The sequence below is a fragment of the Primulina tabacum genome, chromosome 18, assembly GCF_025594145.1.
Source record: "Primulina tabacum isolate GXHZ01 chromosome 18, ASM2559414v2, whole genome shotgun sequence".
Classification (NCBI taxonomy): domain Eukaryota; kingdom Viridiplantae; phylum Streptophyta; class Magnoliopsida; order Lamiales; family Gesneriaceae; genus Primulina; species Primulina tabacum.
Genome location: NC_134567.1, coordinates 27,246,867 through 27,259,809, shown reverse-complemented (window position 1 = coordinate 27,259,809; position 12,943 = coordinate 27,246,867). Strand labels below are relative to the sequence as shown.

The 12,943-nt window shown below is 35.5% G+C and overlaps 2 protein-coding genes across 2 annotated transcripts; both read left to right on the top strand.

Annotated features, from left to right (window-relative positions):
* Positions 1-409: 409 nt before the first annotated feature.
* LOC142533843 (putative serine/threonine-protein kinase PBL7) lies at positions 410-7,339 on the top strand. Its single transcript, XM_075640751.1, has 6 exons — positions 410-644; positions 1,463-1,641; positions 3,608-3,797; positions 3,924-3,925; positions 3,978-4,370; positions 6,676-7,339. The coding sequence occupies exons 1-6, from the start codon at positions 554-556 to the stop codon at positions 6,940-6,942; spliced, it is 1,122 nt and encodes a 373-aa protein (XP_075496866.1). The 5' UTR covers positions 410-553; the 3' UTR covers positions 6,943-7,339.
* Positions 7,340-7,727: 388 nt separating this feature from the next.
* On the top strand, positions 7,728-12,609 carry LOC142533842 (CDP-diacylglycerol--glycerol-3-phosphate 3-phosphatidyltransferase 2-like). Its single transcript, XM_075640750.1, has 7 exons — positions 7,728-8,346; positions 8,579-8,676; positions 8,781-8,831; positions 10,619-10,732; positions 11,649-11,705; positions 11,809-11,894; positions 12,034-12,609. Exons 1-7 carry the CDS (start codon positions 7,854-7,856, stop codon positions 12,152-12,154), a joined length of 1,020 nt encoding a protein of 339 aa, XP_075496865.1. The 5' UTR covers positions 7,728-7,853; the 3' UTR covers positions 12,155-12,609.
* Positions 12,610-12,943: the final 334 nt, after the last annotated feature.

Below are 12,943 nucleotides of genomic sequence, written 5' to 3'. Positions count from 1 at the left end.
TATCTAAGTTTTGAAGCTCTTATAACATTATTTTATTTCGTTTTGTGCTCTTGCAAAAGTTGTTGTCGATATGTTTAATCATTTTCGATATCAAATATAGAATGGTTGATGCATTGATTTTTATAATATTATTGGAATATATTCTATAAAAACAAATTATCTTAAGCTCTTTTATGTTTGACCACGGATTATGTGATTTATGTCTGATAAGAGGGTGAAATATGCCTCCTTCTTCCCTGATTTCTGACGTATTATTGTTGGATTTGTGTTAATGAATTGAGTTAATGTAAAAAAAAAAAAAAAACCAAAATTCACCGTATTCAGTAATAAATTGTGAAATGCCGGAAATAAAAAACAAACGCTGGAAAAAACAAAATATAACAAGCAAATGCTGGGGTTAATTATCAAATTGTACAGATTTTTTAACATCTTCAAAATGCAGTAATAAGTTGTCTCCTTTCTTGCCTCCCTTCTCTCTTCCGCTTTCCTTTCTCTTTCTTCAAAGTGGCACTCCTGTGACAGTAACAAAGAGAGGTGGGAAGAGAGTGAAGAAATGGGTTGGTTCCTCTGTACTGGAAAATCAAGGAAGAAAGGGAAGAAGCCGGTGGAAATCAAGTCTGAAGATCAGATCCCATCAAACTTAGGTGCTTAAAGATTTTTCATTTATGGGTTTTATTCTTTAATTTCCTGAGACCACTTTGACTTTGTTTCGCTTATCTGTTTAAATATTTGGTTTTTTTATTTGGGTTATGGTGCTTTAGTTCTGTTCTGCATTTTTATGTGTAATTGATGTACTGAGCAGAGAATATGTGGGTTGCACAATGTGTGCGGATAATTGGCCTTCCGTTGTTCCACTGATCTAGCTTATTTTTTTGCTGTAAATGCTTTGAAACAATCCGAATTCTTGGGTATGTGGCAAAGATTAAATCTTTGAAGATTACATGTAATTTTTTCTAGGTGACACTTTGCATAAGAAGATAAAAGGGGTATCATTGACTAGTTTTAGACAGTGTTTGCACTTTGTTAGTCAATACGATTTTTTTTGCTTTGGTTGCCTCTATAAGTTCTATTTTACACGATAAAAACGGACAAAAAGGAGTAATATTAGTGGTAACGGTCTAGTCAGATTACCAGTGGCGCGCCTGGTAGTTAAAGGAAGTTTTAAATTGCATCGGAGTTTATGTTTTTATAAGCTAGATCTTGTTTGGTTTTCTAATCAGAAAGTTTGAAGAGCTTATAAAGGTGAAATTCCACGGAATTATTGCTCTTCTCATGATTTTTTTATTACAATATAATGTACCCTTTATTGACGTTTCAGTGATGCTTAAATAGTAAAGTATGTATTCTTTTCTATGACTATTTGGAAGTCTTTGTTAATCAATGGTAGAAGATTGAAGTTTAGTCTCCGTGATTATTCATATTTGAGATGGCTTTGAATATAGCTTTTATGTCTTCATTGTAGAAAAACAGAAATCAAATCCTGCTGAGGCTACTAACGATGGAGGTTCTGGTCATATTGCTGCACATACATTTACATTTCGGGAGTTAGCGAATGCAACCAAGAACTTTAGGGCAGATTGTCTGTTGGGTGAAGGTGGATTTGGAAGAGTGTATAAGGGAAGACTGGAGAGCACTAATCAGGTTTGTCCTCTCGATCATGAAAGCCGAGCTATTGTCTGGTCCTGCTCTCAACCCCATAGTGCTTGATAGTATTGTTTGAAATGTTATTGATGCATAACTTTTGGAATTTATATTGTTCATGATGTGTGAAGAAGGTGAAAAAAATAATTTTTGGTTTGCAAAAAGAAGAAAAAAGTGCTTTTTTGTAACAATTAATTTTTGAATAGTTCAATGGGGAGTGCCTCCACGATCTTTTACTCACACTCTTCTCCATAAATTTTAATTTTTTAACTGGCGATGATATCATTTACAAATATTATAGGTGCTGAAGGGTATAATTATTTGCATGACACAAATTGTTATTTTCTTGCCATTTGAACCACACAATTTGTTATTCGCACTTCACTCAACCTTTTAGTTTATGAATTGACTAAACAATTTATAGGATTTTAAGTTAAATTTTCAAGCGAAAACACTACATTTAAAAATAGTAGTCATCTCACGTTGTAGAAAATATGGTACGATGTCACCACCTTCCGAATGTCCGTCACTTCCTTAGCAGCCCTCAACCAGTTCAGGAAGACCTCTTGTTCAGACTTGTTCTAAGAAGTCTTGTTGATTTTGGCTCCTTGAAACTATCTCCTATTATCTCACATGAGTTTTCAAAGGATGCTAGAACCGTCAAACAATGTTCTTCCATAAAATTTTCAACTTCTTGTTTTTGGTAGTTTTGGCTAAAAGTTCAGGCTCAACCCATTTAGAGAAGTGTTCACATATAAAACTAGTTTCCTTGAGAAGGCAAACAGTAAAAATGTGAACACTTTGTTTTGGTAATTTTGGTCAAGGGCTCATTCTCAACCCATTTAGAAAAATGACTATTTTATCAATGAATTACTAGTATATCCATAGTCATTTTCTCAAATTTGTGTTGGCCTACACCGGCAATTAGTCAAATACTTCTTCAGTTTCGTGAATGTTTGGTTGCACCTTTCATGCCACTGAAATTGACTTGCTTTTGAAGTACCCAAAAGAAAGGGAAACTTTGATGTGAAGATCGTGAAATATATCTGGCTAAGGGTACTATTTTCTCAGCCATCATTTGAACTTCCTAAATATTCCTTGGAGGGGCCATGTTCTGTATGGACCTAAACACTACTTTCTCAGGAGTAGCTTCAATCCTCTTTTTATATCATATAAATCCAAGAACCTTTTCACTTCTCACCCCTCATACACATCTACCAGGTTCAATCTCAACTTATACATTTAACTTCTCAGCCCGAATACTCATCTTTCTATGCCATATAACCTTGTTCATGTTCTCATGCCATTTATCTCTGGCCAGTTGAAGGAGGAGTGATCGTGGTTACGAGTGCATACGTGGCATAGCTTGCACTGCCGATTTCCATAGCAACATCATCCTTTTCTATTAACTATATTTCTTATATTGTGCAGTCTGCAAGTACTCATTTTACTCATTCATCAATTTTCAGAAGTTCAGTTCTTTTTTGGCAATCAAACAAAACCAGTAAATCAATTAACAAATGTTATGTTATCATCAAATATTGAAATGTGCTATATTTTCACTTACACATAGACACATAAACAGTTAATCAAAATTTTAAATCATTATAACTCAAGAAAGTGTGTGGTGTACTGTGATAAAAAAAATTGAATAAAAGATACATTAATAATAATATATTTTATGAATATACAATATTAGATTCAGAAAAATGAATGATAAAAGAATGAGAATGTAGGTTCATGAATTGTATAAAGAAATAGAAAGGAGAGAACTTTCATGGTTGATTCAAAATATGAGATAATAATTTGATTGGAAATTATTGAAAATAAAAGTTTAGAGAAGTCTTTAGATATATCGATAAAATTTTGAATTTTAAAGCTAAATTGAGTGGAGTTTGGGAGCCCAGCCTTAAGCTTTCCAAATTTTTGTTTTACACAAAATGAATCCTATTTTGGGTTCATGCAGATTGTCGCAATAAAGCAACTTGATCGGAATGGTTTGCAAGGGAACCGTGAATTTCTTGTAGAAGTTTTGATGTTAAGTCTACTTCATCATTCGAACTTGGTAAACTTGATCGGGTATTGTGCTGATGGTGATCAGAGGCTTTTGGTGTATGAATACATGCCATTAGGATCGTTGGAAGATCATCTACATGGTAATCTTTTTTGAATTGCTGATTGTTTACTTTTTTTATTATCGAAGGATCGAAAAACATTTGTTATTATCTTATCTGTTTTTTGCTTGATTTTGCTGCCGTTTCTATTTAATCCAATTGATATAGATGTAGAAATTATCTATGTTTTGGTCAAATAGTTTATGTTTGGATATTTCTCAGATCCTTCCACCAGATAAAAAGCGTCTCGACTGGAATACAAGAATGAAAATAGCTGCTGGTGCAGCCAAAGGGTTGGAATATTTGCATGATAAAGCAAATCCACCTGTTATATATCGAGATTTAAAGTGCTCAAACATTTTACTTGACGAATGCTATCACCCCAAGCTATCTGATTTTGGTTTGGCCAAATTGGGGCCTGTTGGTGATAAGACCCACGTATCTACTAGAGTAATGGGAACTTATGGATATTGTGCACCCGAATATGCCATGACAGGGCAGCTTACACTGAAATCAGATGTTTATAGTTTTGGTGTTGTCCTTCTAGAGATCATCACAGGAAGAAAGGCTATTGACAATTCAAGAGCTGCTGGCGAGCACAATTTGGTCGCTTGGGTAAGAGATTCTTCTACTTCTTTTGCATAAAATATTTTCTTGTTGTCTTGTCTAAGCTTTTGGTTGATTGTTTGATATATATCTGATATAAAAATTGGGGTCACAGTTGACAGATGACATATTAACTGTAGATTCAGAGAAATTGAGGGAACACTAGAGGTGGTAAAATCAGTGTACTAAAAGGCACCGCCTAGCCCTGGGCTGGTCGACCAGCCTAGTTGCTGCCAACTGCCTAATTTAATATATAGACTTTTTTTTAATTTTTAAAAAACGATTATTCGACATATTTTTCAATCAGTTTGTATCACCTCATTTTAGAACACTGAGTGAAATTAAATTAATATGATGCTATTAAGCATGACTTGAGGGATTTGGTAATAACTAATATTTCAAAAGTGCGTTGGGGATGAGAGATTCAGAAGAAATTATCGGTAAATACACAGTAGAAAATACAGGTTGATATACTATAACGTAAAAGAAAACTTTAATAATCAATTACTATATATTAAATCAGATGATCTTTCTCTAGTTGGGATTCCATTTTTTTTTTCCATTTTCCTTTTCTCATCTTAAGAAGTAAGTAGGAGATAGTTTTTCACTGTAAGTCATCGTTCAAGTTATTGGACAATACAGGAGTTGATAATTTTTAATCCATGAAACATTAACATGAGCTTTATATATTATACTTATTCTAACGGATATTTTACCAGATGAAACATATTTTGCGCATCAAATTCATGTGTAGCACCTAGTGCTCCCAATTTCCTGTGATTTTAGAATACGTACGCAATAACATGCTTCCTTTGTAATTCACTAAATTTGTCATTGTGAATTCATTGTCGGAGGTATGAATAGAGAAGATGAAATTTTTAATTGCATTTCACATCTCTTGTAGTTATTAGGGGATGATATTTTAGTGTATTAAACATTAAACATGATCTAAATGTGCAGCAAAATTATGTTCTTGTACCACCAAGTTGAATATTTGATTTCTCTTTTAAGACCTACTCTAATAATTTATACTTTATATTTAAATGTTACAACCAAGTTAGCAACCATTAATTACAAATGGTACTTCTAACCATAGAGTCATAGAAGATTGTAATTCTAATTGAAAATTAATGTTTTAAGTTCTTTTAATTCAAGACTCGAAGAACCTGTTTAACTTCTGATACCACAAGTCTATGCACATAGTAACAACTAAAGTATTATATTCTAGGGATATTCCTCAACTACCTCTGTGGAAAATTGTAGCATAATCCTATCTGACACCTTCGTTTACTTACAAAATATTCCACATTGCTGATGTGGCGTCTTATATGGGTAGTCCATGTGTAACCAGAAACACTGGAAATCATCTCTGCCACTTTCTTGTCTCTGATTTCTCTTTATAAGTTCTCATCTCTTCCAGCTCATTTTGCCTCGATTGTCTTTACCAAAATTACTCCTGCCACGTAACTTCTCTGTGCTGATGATATTGAATTCTTGGGGTAAAGCAAAGTTCTGGGGCCTTGCAGCCAATTAGACATGTGGCGGAGAAGTTGGCTATTCAGATTCTACGCCTGGATTCGAGTTTTATAGGGCTCGTGAGTGTGAAAAATGAATGCGTTTAATGGCACCAATTGTGGAAATAGTCGTGTGTATATGGATATGCATTGTTTGAAGGAATCATAATGGTGCCATTTGGTTAAGTTCTCGATTTGATTGATTTTAAAGTTTTTGAAATAGAGTTTAGTGGTACCTTTTTAATGGAAGGAATGCTGAAGTTATGTTTGGTTATAAAGAGTTAGCTTTAATAATTATATGAAAATGAATAATATAATCATATGTAGAAAAAAGTAGCGAGGAAAAAATTATTGTGTTGAATATTATATTTCGAAGAGCTGATTTGAAATGTGAAAGGATGTATGCTTGAAATTTTTTGGGGAAAAAAGAGCAAAACTTTCTCTTGAAAAGTTTTGCCAATCAATTAGTTAGGCTTTTGAGTGGAGAAAAGCCTAACCAAATGTAACCAATTATGCATATAACTCCTGCAAGACCGAAAGATGGATGTTTCAAATTAGTGTCTGCACTCCTTCCAACAAATGAAGATTCAAAGAATTGGTTAATCTTTCAGTAGTCCTCAGAATGTATGCAAATAAGTATTAAACGTTGGCTTTACACAATTCTACTTAGAAATACAAGTACAAGTGCATCGAAGTGTTTGTATTTGTGCCAAGAAGCTCACTGTGAGAACGAAAACTGCACTTTTTTGGCGACTCAAAAATCACCAACGCTAACATTATGCAATCTTACTACTTTACAGGCTCGACCTTTGTTTAAAGACCGTAGAAAGTTCTCACAGATGGCCGATCCTGTACTCCAAGGCCAGTACCCAGCTAGAGGCTTGTATCAAGCTCTAGCCATTGCTGCAATGTGTGTTCAGGAGCAACCAAACATGCGACCTCTCATGGCCGATGTTGTTACAGCTCTAACATATCTTGCTTCCCAGAAGTACAACCCTGAAACACAACCAATACAGAAAACAGGCTCAGGTTCCTCCACGCCAAGAATTCGAAGGGAACAGCGATAGCATTAGTAGACAAAGAAGAGATACTGCCAAGCAAGGACCTCTGTCATGCATGACGTTATTGCCCTAAACCTTTAAGTTCTACTTGACGTTTTCCTAAGGATGGAAGGAAGGTATATGCATTCATTGGCTGCGCCAAGATCGTGGCGGTCACGAGATTTTGTCACACCCCAAAGTTGGTACAGGAGGTTTTTTTTTTTTGTCATGGTATTCTTGCTTCAATTCTTATCTAGTAAAAAGGGGGGAAACGAAGTGACATGCTAAATATGTGATGATTCTTCATTATTTAATTTGTGTATGGTAGGTTTTCTTTTGCCTTCTTGGCCATTTTCCTAATCTGTACGACTCAAACCTTGACATCTCAATGTTTTGTATCCCATTGCTATAAAAGGCATATTGGCAAATTTTGGAGCTGCCTATGCATTTATATCGCATCAACTAAAAAATGATGGACGAGACGATAGATGATATATGATATATGATATAGTTCGTCGGTCCTTGACTCGAGTATTTTGAGTGATGTTGAATAATGCATGGAAGGACATGATTTTTTTTTCTTTTCATTTCTACAGGGCAAACATATATTTTTTTAAAAAATAAACTCCTTTTAATATTAATAAAATTTAGATATATCAAAATCTAATAATTGTTATTTTATCAATTAATAAAATTGGTATTTTATCGTAAATATATCATTGAAAAAGTGTAAATTTAATTTATTTAAAATATGTGAGATTAAAATATTGGGATATAAATATTTCCCCTTTTTCTCGTATTTCTCCGGACCAAACACAGCGTCAGAAAAAAGGGGCATAACAACAGGCTTTGTTTATTCTCCATCTCCTGCTGTGCTAACATAAGCCTTCTGCTAAATTAAGCTGCCCGTGCCCAATTAACTCGCCCCAACCACCACCATGCCAGGCACCCTCAAACTCACCAATTTTATTCCCATTCACGCGCACAAGCCCTACAAATTCCTCAACTCTCTCTCTTCTCCCGCCGCCGTCGCTACCGCCACCGCCAGCACTGGTGTTCACGAATCAATCATCCGCCAAAAATGTTCGTCCGCCTTCTGGTTCCGGACATTCCGATGCACACACTCTGCGCAACGTAGAATCACCCAGAATATTTCACGCAGCCAAGACCGCCACCATCTCGCCGGAGGCTTTCGTGGCGAGAAATATTGCGCATTCAGCTCCGATTCGGAAAAGAGAAGTCAAGACGGTCATTTCGATGCTCAAATGGATGCCACTGTCAATGGAAAGATCGGCAACCAATATTACGAATCTGACGTGTCGCCGTTGCAAAACCATCGAGATAATCCGCCATCTCAGCCGTCAAAATTGCTCACGTTGCCTACGATCTTAACCATTGGCCGCGTAGCTGCCGTGCCAGTTCTCGTGTGCAGTAAGCGCTTTTCTATCTATTTACTTTTGACCGGCAGATATGCTTTTTTCTGCAACGGATTGAGCATTAGGAGCAATTTGGCTGATAACTATACATTTATTTACTCGTACCTTGATTTATTTTTTTTCCCAGTCTTCATGTTTTCCATAGCGTTGAACTTGGAAGTATCATGTATTATATGTCGATTTAATATCCAGTTAAGAATTGACGATGGTACTTTTACTTTTACTAGCCTTTTACGTCGAGAGCTGGTGGGGACCAACTGCTACAACTGCTATTTTCCTTGTGGCTGCAATTACAGATTGGCTTGATGGATACCTTGCTCGAAAGGTGTAATTCTTTTCTTTCCCTTGTTTGTTGAAGTAAATGCATGAGGTTTCTCTGTGTTTTCATTATTTTTGTGAACTCAAATTTGTTGAATTTTGATGGAACAGATGAAATTGGGAACTCCCTTTGGTGCATTTTTGGACCCAGTGGCTGATAAGGTAACTAGCGACACACTTGATGTATTTCTTTCACGGTAGCTGCTGTTGCAAAAATTGTTAAATATCATAGTTATTGTTCTATTCTGCAGTTAAATACTCTCAGTTATCACCATCTAAAAGAAGCCTAAGATATGAACGTGTTAAATACTTTGATACCAAGCTGAAACGACCTAATTTTTATTTTTACTTTAAGAAAAAAATACAGTGGCCTAAACTTAAACATTTGACCATTCAAACATGACATGAAACTTTAATTTTGAGAGCACAACTCATCAATAAAAATTCATAATCTTAAAACATAAATGTGGAAAAATAGAATGGCTCAGATAAGTGATCTCTGCCACGAACCGCCCATCCTCTCCAGCCACTACACCTCGGCCATCCTCCTCTGCGTCGATGAAAACTAGTGAGTTTAGAGACTCACCAAGTTGTTCCGGAGATGACAATTATCATAAAATAAAATAAGACATCCATTAAACATTTTTCCTTCAATCTTTTTGCATGTAAAAATAATCCTCAAGTACGTATTTATTTTCAAAAAATGCTAAAATAGAACTCGTAAAATGTCATCGCTTTAACCTCAAGCATAAACCATTGTCTCTCATCATAAAAGATCAACTTTGCTTAAAATTTCCTTTCGTAAAAGATTCATTTAATTTTATGAAATGTTGCTCAGAAACTCGTTTCAGTCAAAATAGTTCGGCCTAAACTATCCATGGAACTAGGTTGGCAGAAGCACCCTGACCGGAAGGCCGACATCCAAAGCTCGTAATTAGCTAAGTTGGTAGAGACGTCCCGACTCGAACGCCGACTTCCAAAACCCGTTAACCGTCAAGTTGGTAGATACACCTCAATCCAAAGACTGACACTCGAAACCCGTAATACAGTTATAACTTCGCCACAATCCATTAAAAATCTTAAAAAAATTTGTGAATCACAGTACAGCTTCCAACCTCGCATTTTTTTTAAACGAAACTTTACGCACCCATCATGCACCATAAAATATTTTGTTCGTAAAAATTTCTGCACTTGTATTTTAAAATGTCTAGCCCATAGTAAAAAAGATTCGGGTGTGGGGATCGATGATTCAATAGCCGTGAGATCGAGCTCGAGCCACTACTAGCGGGAAGCGAGTACAGCACCTTCACCCGCATGCACGAACAGCCCGTCTCAAGACCCCTCGCCAGCTTGCCATCATGTCATGCACAGCATCTCGCCACGTCCTTCATGGCCGTAACCCGATCTCCCACAGTCCCACTCACACCAAATCTCACGAACTTTCTTCCACACCCAATCTCCCACCGACACCAAACCTACACTGTTCACGTAAGGCTAGATGGAGCAACAAAGAAATTTAGAAATCATCTGTCCAGTAGTATATGGCCTAATCCTTCTAGAAAATAAAATTTTATTGTTTTAAAATTTAAGAAGATATCTTGCCGGCCACGGGTATCTTTCTTTGGAATCTATCTCGAATCCATCTCCTGAAAAAAAAATTATGACTCTATCGGAAATATCGTTAAAATTAATAGTTTAACTGTTAAAGTTAATGAAATAAATAATATTTAGTTAACATTTAAATAAATTTATGCAGGCTAGGTAGAAATTTAAATTTTGGAGCGTTACAGTTATATTACTATTTACTCAGTGTTGATTCTGTTAGAAATAGCAGTCCGTGCATTCATCCGAATAATGAACTGATACTTGATTTTCAATGAGTTGCTAAACATTGTGCACGTTTTCTTAGAGGACCTTATACTTGGTGTTTTTTTCTTTAATGGATGCAGCTTATGGTTGCTGCCACCTTGATCTTGTTGTGTACCAGGCCTCATGAGACTGGTATGTTTGGGCAAGCACAATGGCTGGTTACTGTACCTGCAATTGCTATAATTGGTAGAGAGGTTAGAGTCCGTGCACTTGTTTATTACTGAATCATTTTTATAATACTAATTTAGATGTTGAAGGTATCATTCTACATTTTTTTACTGGGTAGAGTAGTTTTTATGTTGTAAAACTGTAGTACTTAAAAATTATGTTTGTTTTCATCTGTACCTTGGTTGTTTGGTAGAGCCGTCTATTAGTGCATAGTTGTAAGCCAATTATTTGTTTGTATCATACTAACTCATTTGTTGTGTTTAAATTGAATGAAAAAAATAACGTGAAAATTTATTTATTGGAACAAGCAAAGAGGCAAGATCGTATTTTTTATGAGGCATAACATTGTGTACATTCATAAATATCAAATGTACGCCTCATAAGATCTTTCATGTCGACCTAGACAGATGCTCTTTTAGTTTTAACTTTTAACTTTTTGGACTAGTAATATGTTTTCCAAGAAGAGTTGCTTGAGTTTTTTCTTGAATTTGTCTGACATGGAACTTACCGACATAAGTATTGCAGAACTTTCTGTCATGGTAGAAACGTCTTCCCAACCTTGCATCCTCATAGAACAATGAGAAACATCCTCGATTAGTTGTTTTGGAAAAAATTTGCCCTTGATATTTCTGCAAAAAGAGTTTGTCAGGGATGGTGTGATGTGGATGTGTTTGGTGTTCTATGAAATGACTCGATGACGATATTTTGGATGTTTCAGTCGTTTGCATTGTAGAACCACTCATTCCTCTTCTAAGACATCCTCTTGTCACTTTCACTACTGGTATTAGAACTTGGATCACACTGCTTTAGTTGAGATGTGTTGCTTTTAGAATTCCTTTGCGATTTCTCAGCATGACGTATGCTTTTAAATACTACATGTTTAGGTTTTGTTTGTTTGATACATGCATATATGTGGTGGCTAACAAAAGTATCTGCTTATAGATAACCATGTCTGCAGTTAGAGAATGGGCTGCTTCTCAGGACAAAAAACTTCTCGAGGTTTGTATCTCAACCATGCATCTCTTAGAATTCAGATCTGACATTTCTGATCCACAAAAAATTACTCTCTCTCCCCTTCTCTTTCTGTGTCTCGCTCTCTCAGGCCGTGGCAGTTAATAACTTGGGAAAATGGAAAACTGCTGCACAGATGAGTGCATTGACTATACTTTTGGCTAGCAGAGACGGCAGGTTTTAGTCTCATCTTTTATTTGATGCCATTTGATGATATTTTATGAAAATAGTGAAACTATACTTAATTGAATTGTTTGTTTGATATTTCTCCGATCACTGATGTGCATTCCACTGTCCTCTTTATCGATCTCTGCAGTCTTGTAGGGGCTGGAACTCTCGTTTCTTCTGGGATCGTGTTGCTTTACATTTCTGCATGGCTTGCCGTGTGGTCTTTGTTTGTGTATATGAGAAAGATATGGAAGGTGCTGCTGAGATAGTTACACCAACTGCCCGTTTTAGTTCAGCATTTAACTGATTATAGCTGAAAATGAATGGGATAATGTCGTACATTTGCGAGAGCGTGAATGGTGAAATGATCTGCTCTATGACGTCGGATGATATATTGCTGCTTCTCGTCTAATCATTCACATCATTCCGCAACTAGTAGAATGCGGCTGGCTAATCTTATGTCCTGGCGCTGTCGTAGTTCGCAACTTCTTGTCAACGTTGTTTGTTGATGATTATCTTGATATGCGTGGGATATTGGCGTTGGCGGCTCTGAACTGCTATTTGTGTAGTAAGTATATTAGTTATATTTACTGTACGTTTGATGACAGGGTAGTGTGAGTAGTTTGCTTCGCTGAATTTTAGCTACTTGAAAGAGAAATCACTAAATCACGACACATCTTACTCATTGAAGTAATCTATTATTACATTTTTTTTAGAAGCACAATTTCCCTATGCGTGCATGAACATTAAATTTTAATCGAATATATGAGTTTAATACAGTGAGGTTTTTTTTTTTTTTTTTTTGCGTTAAAAGTTTATTTTGCTTGTGTTTTGATTTTTTATATTTAATTTTTTATATAAAAATAATGGTATTATGAGAATTGTTTTCCCCCTAAATAATGTATTGATTCAGCCGGAATAAAAAATAAAAAAATAATATAAATTAATAAAATGTGTGTTAAATGTGTTTTTCATTTTGAATTTGATTTTTCCAATATTATTCGTCATCGTAATGTGTTGTTATTTACACGGTATTAGTTGTTATATATATATATATA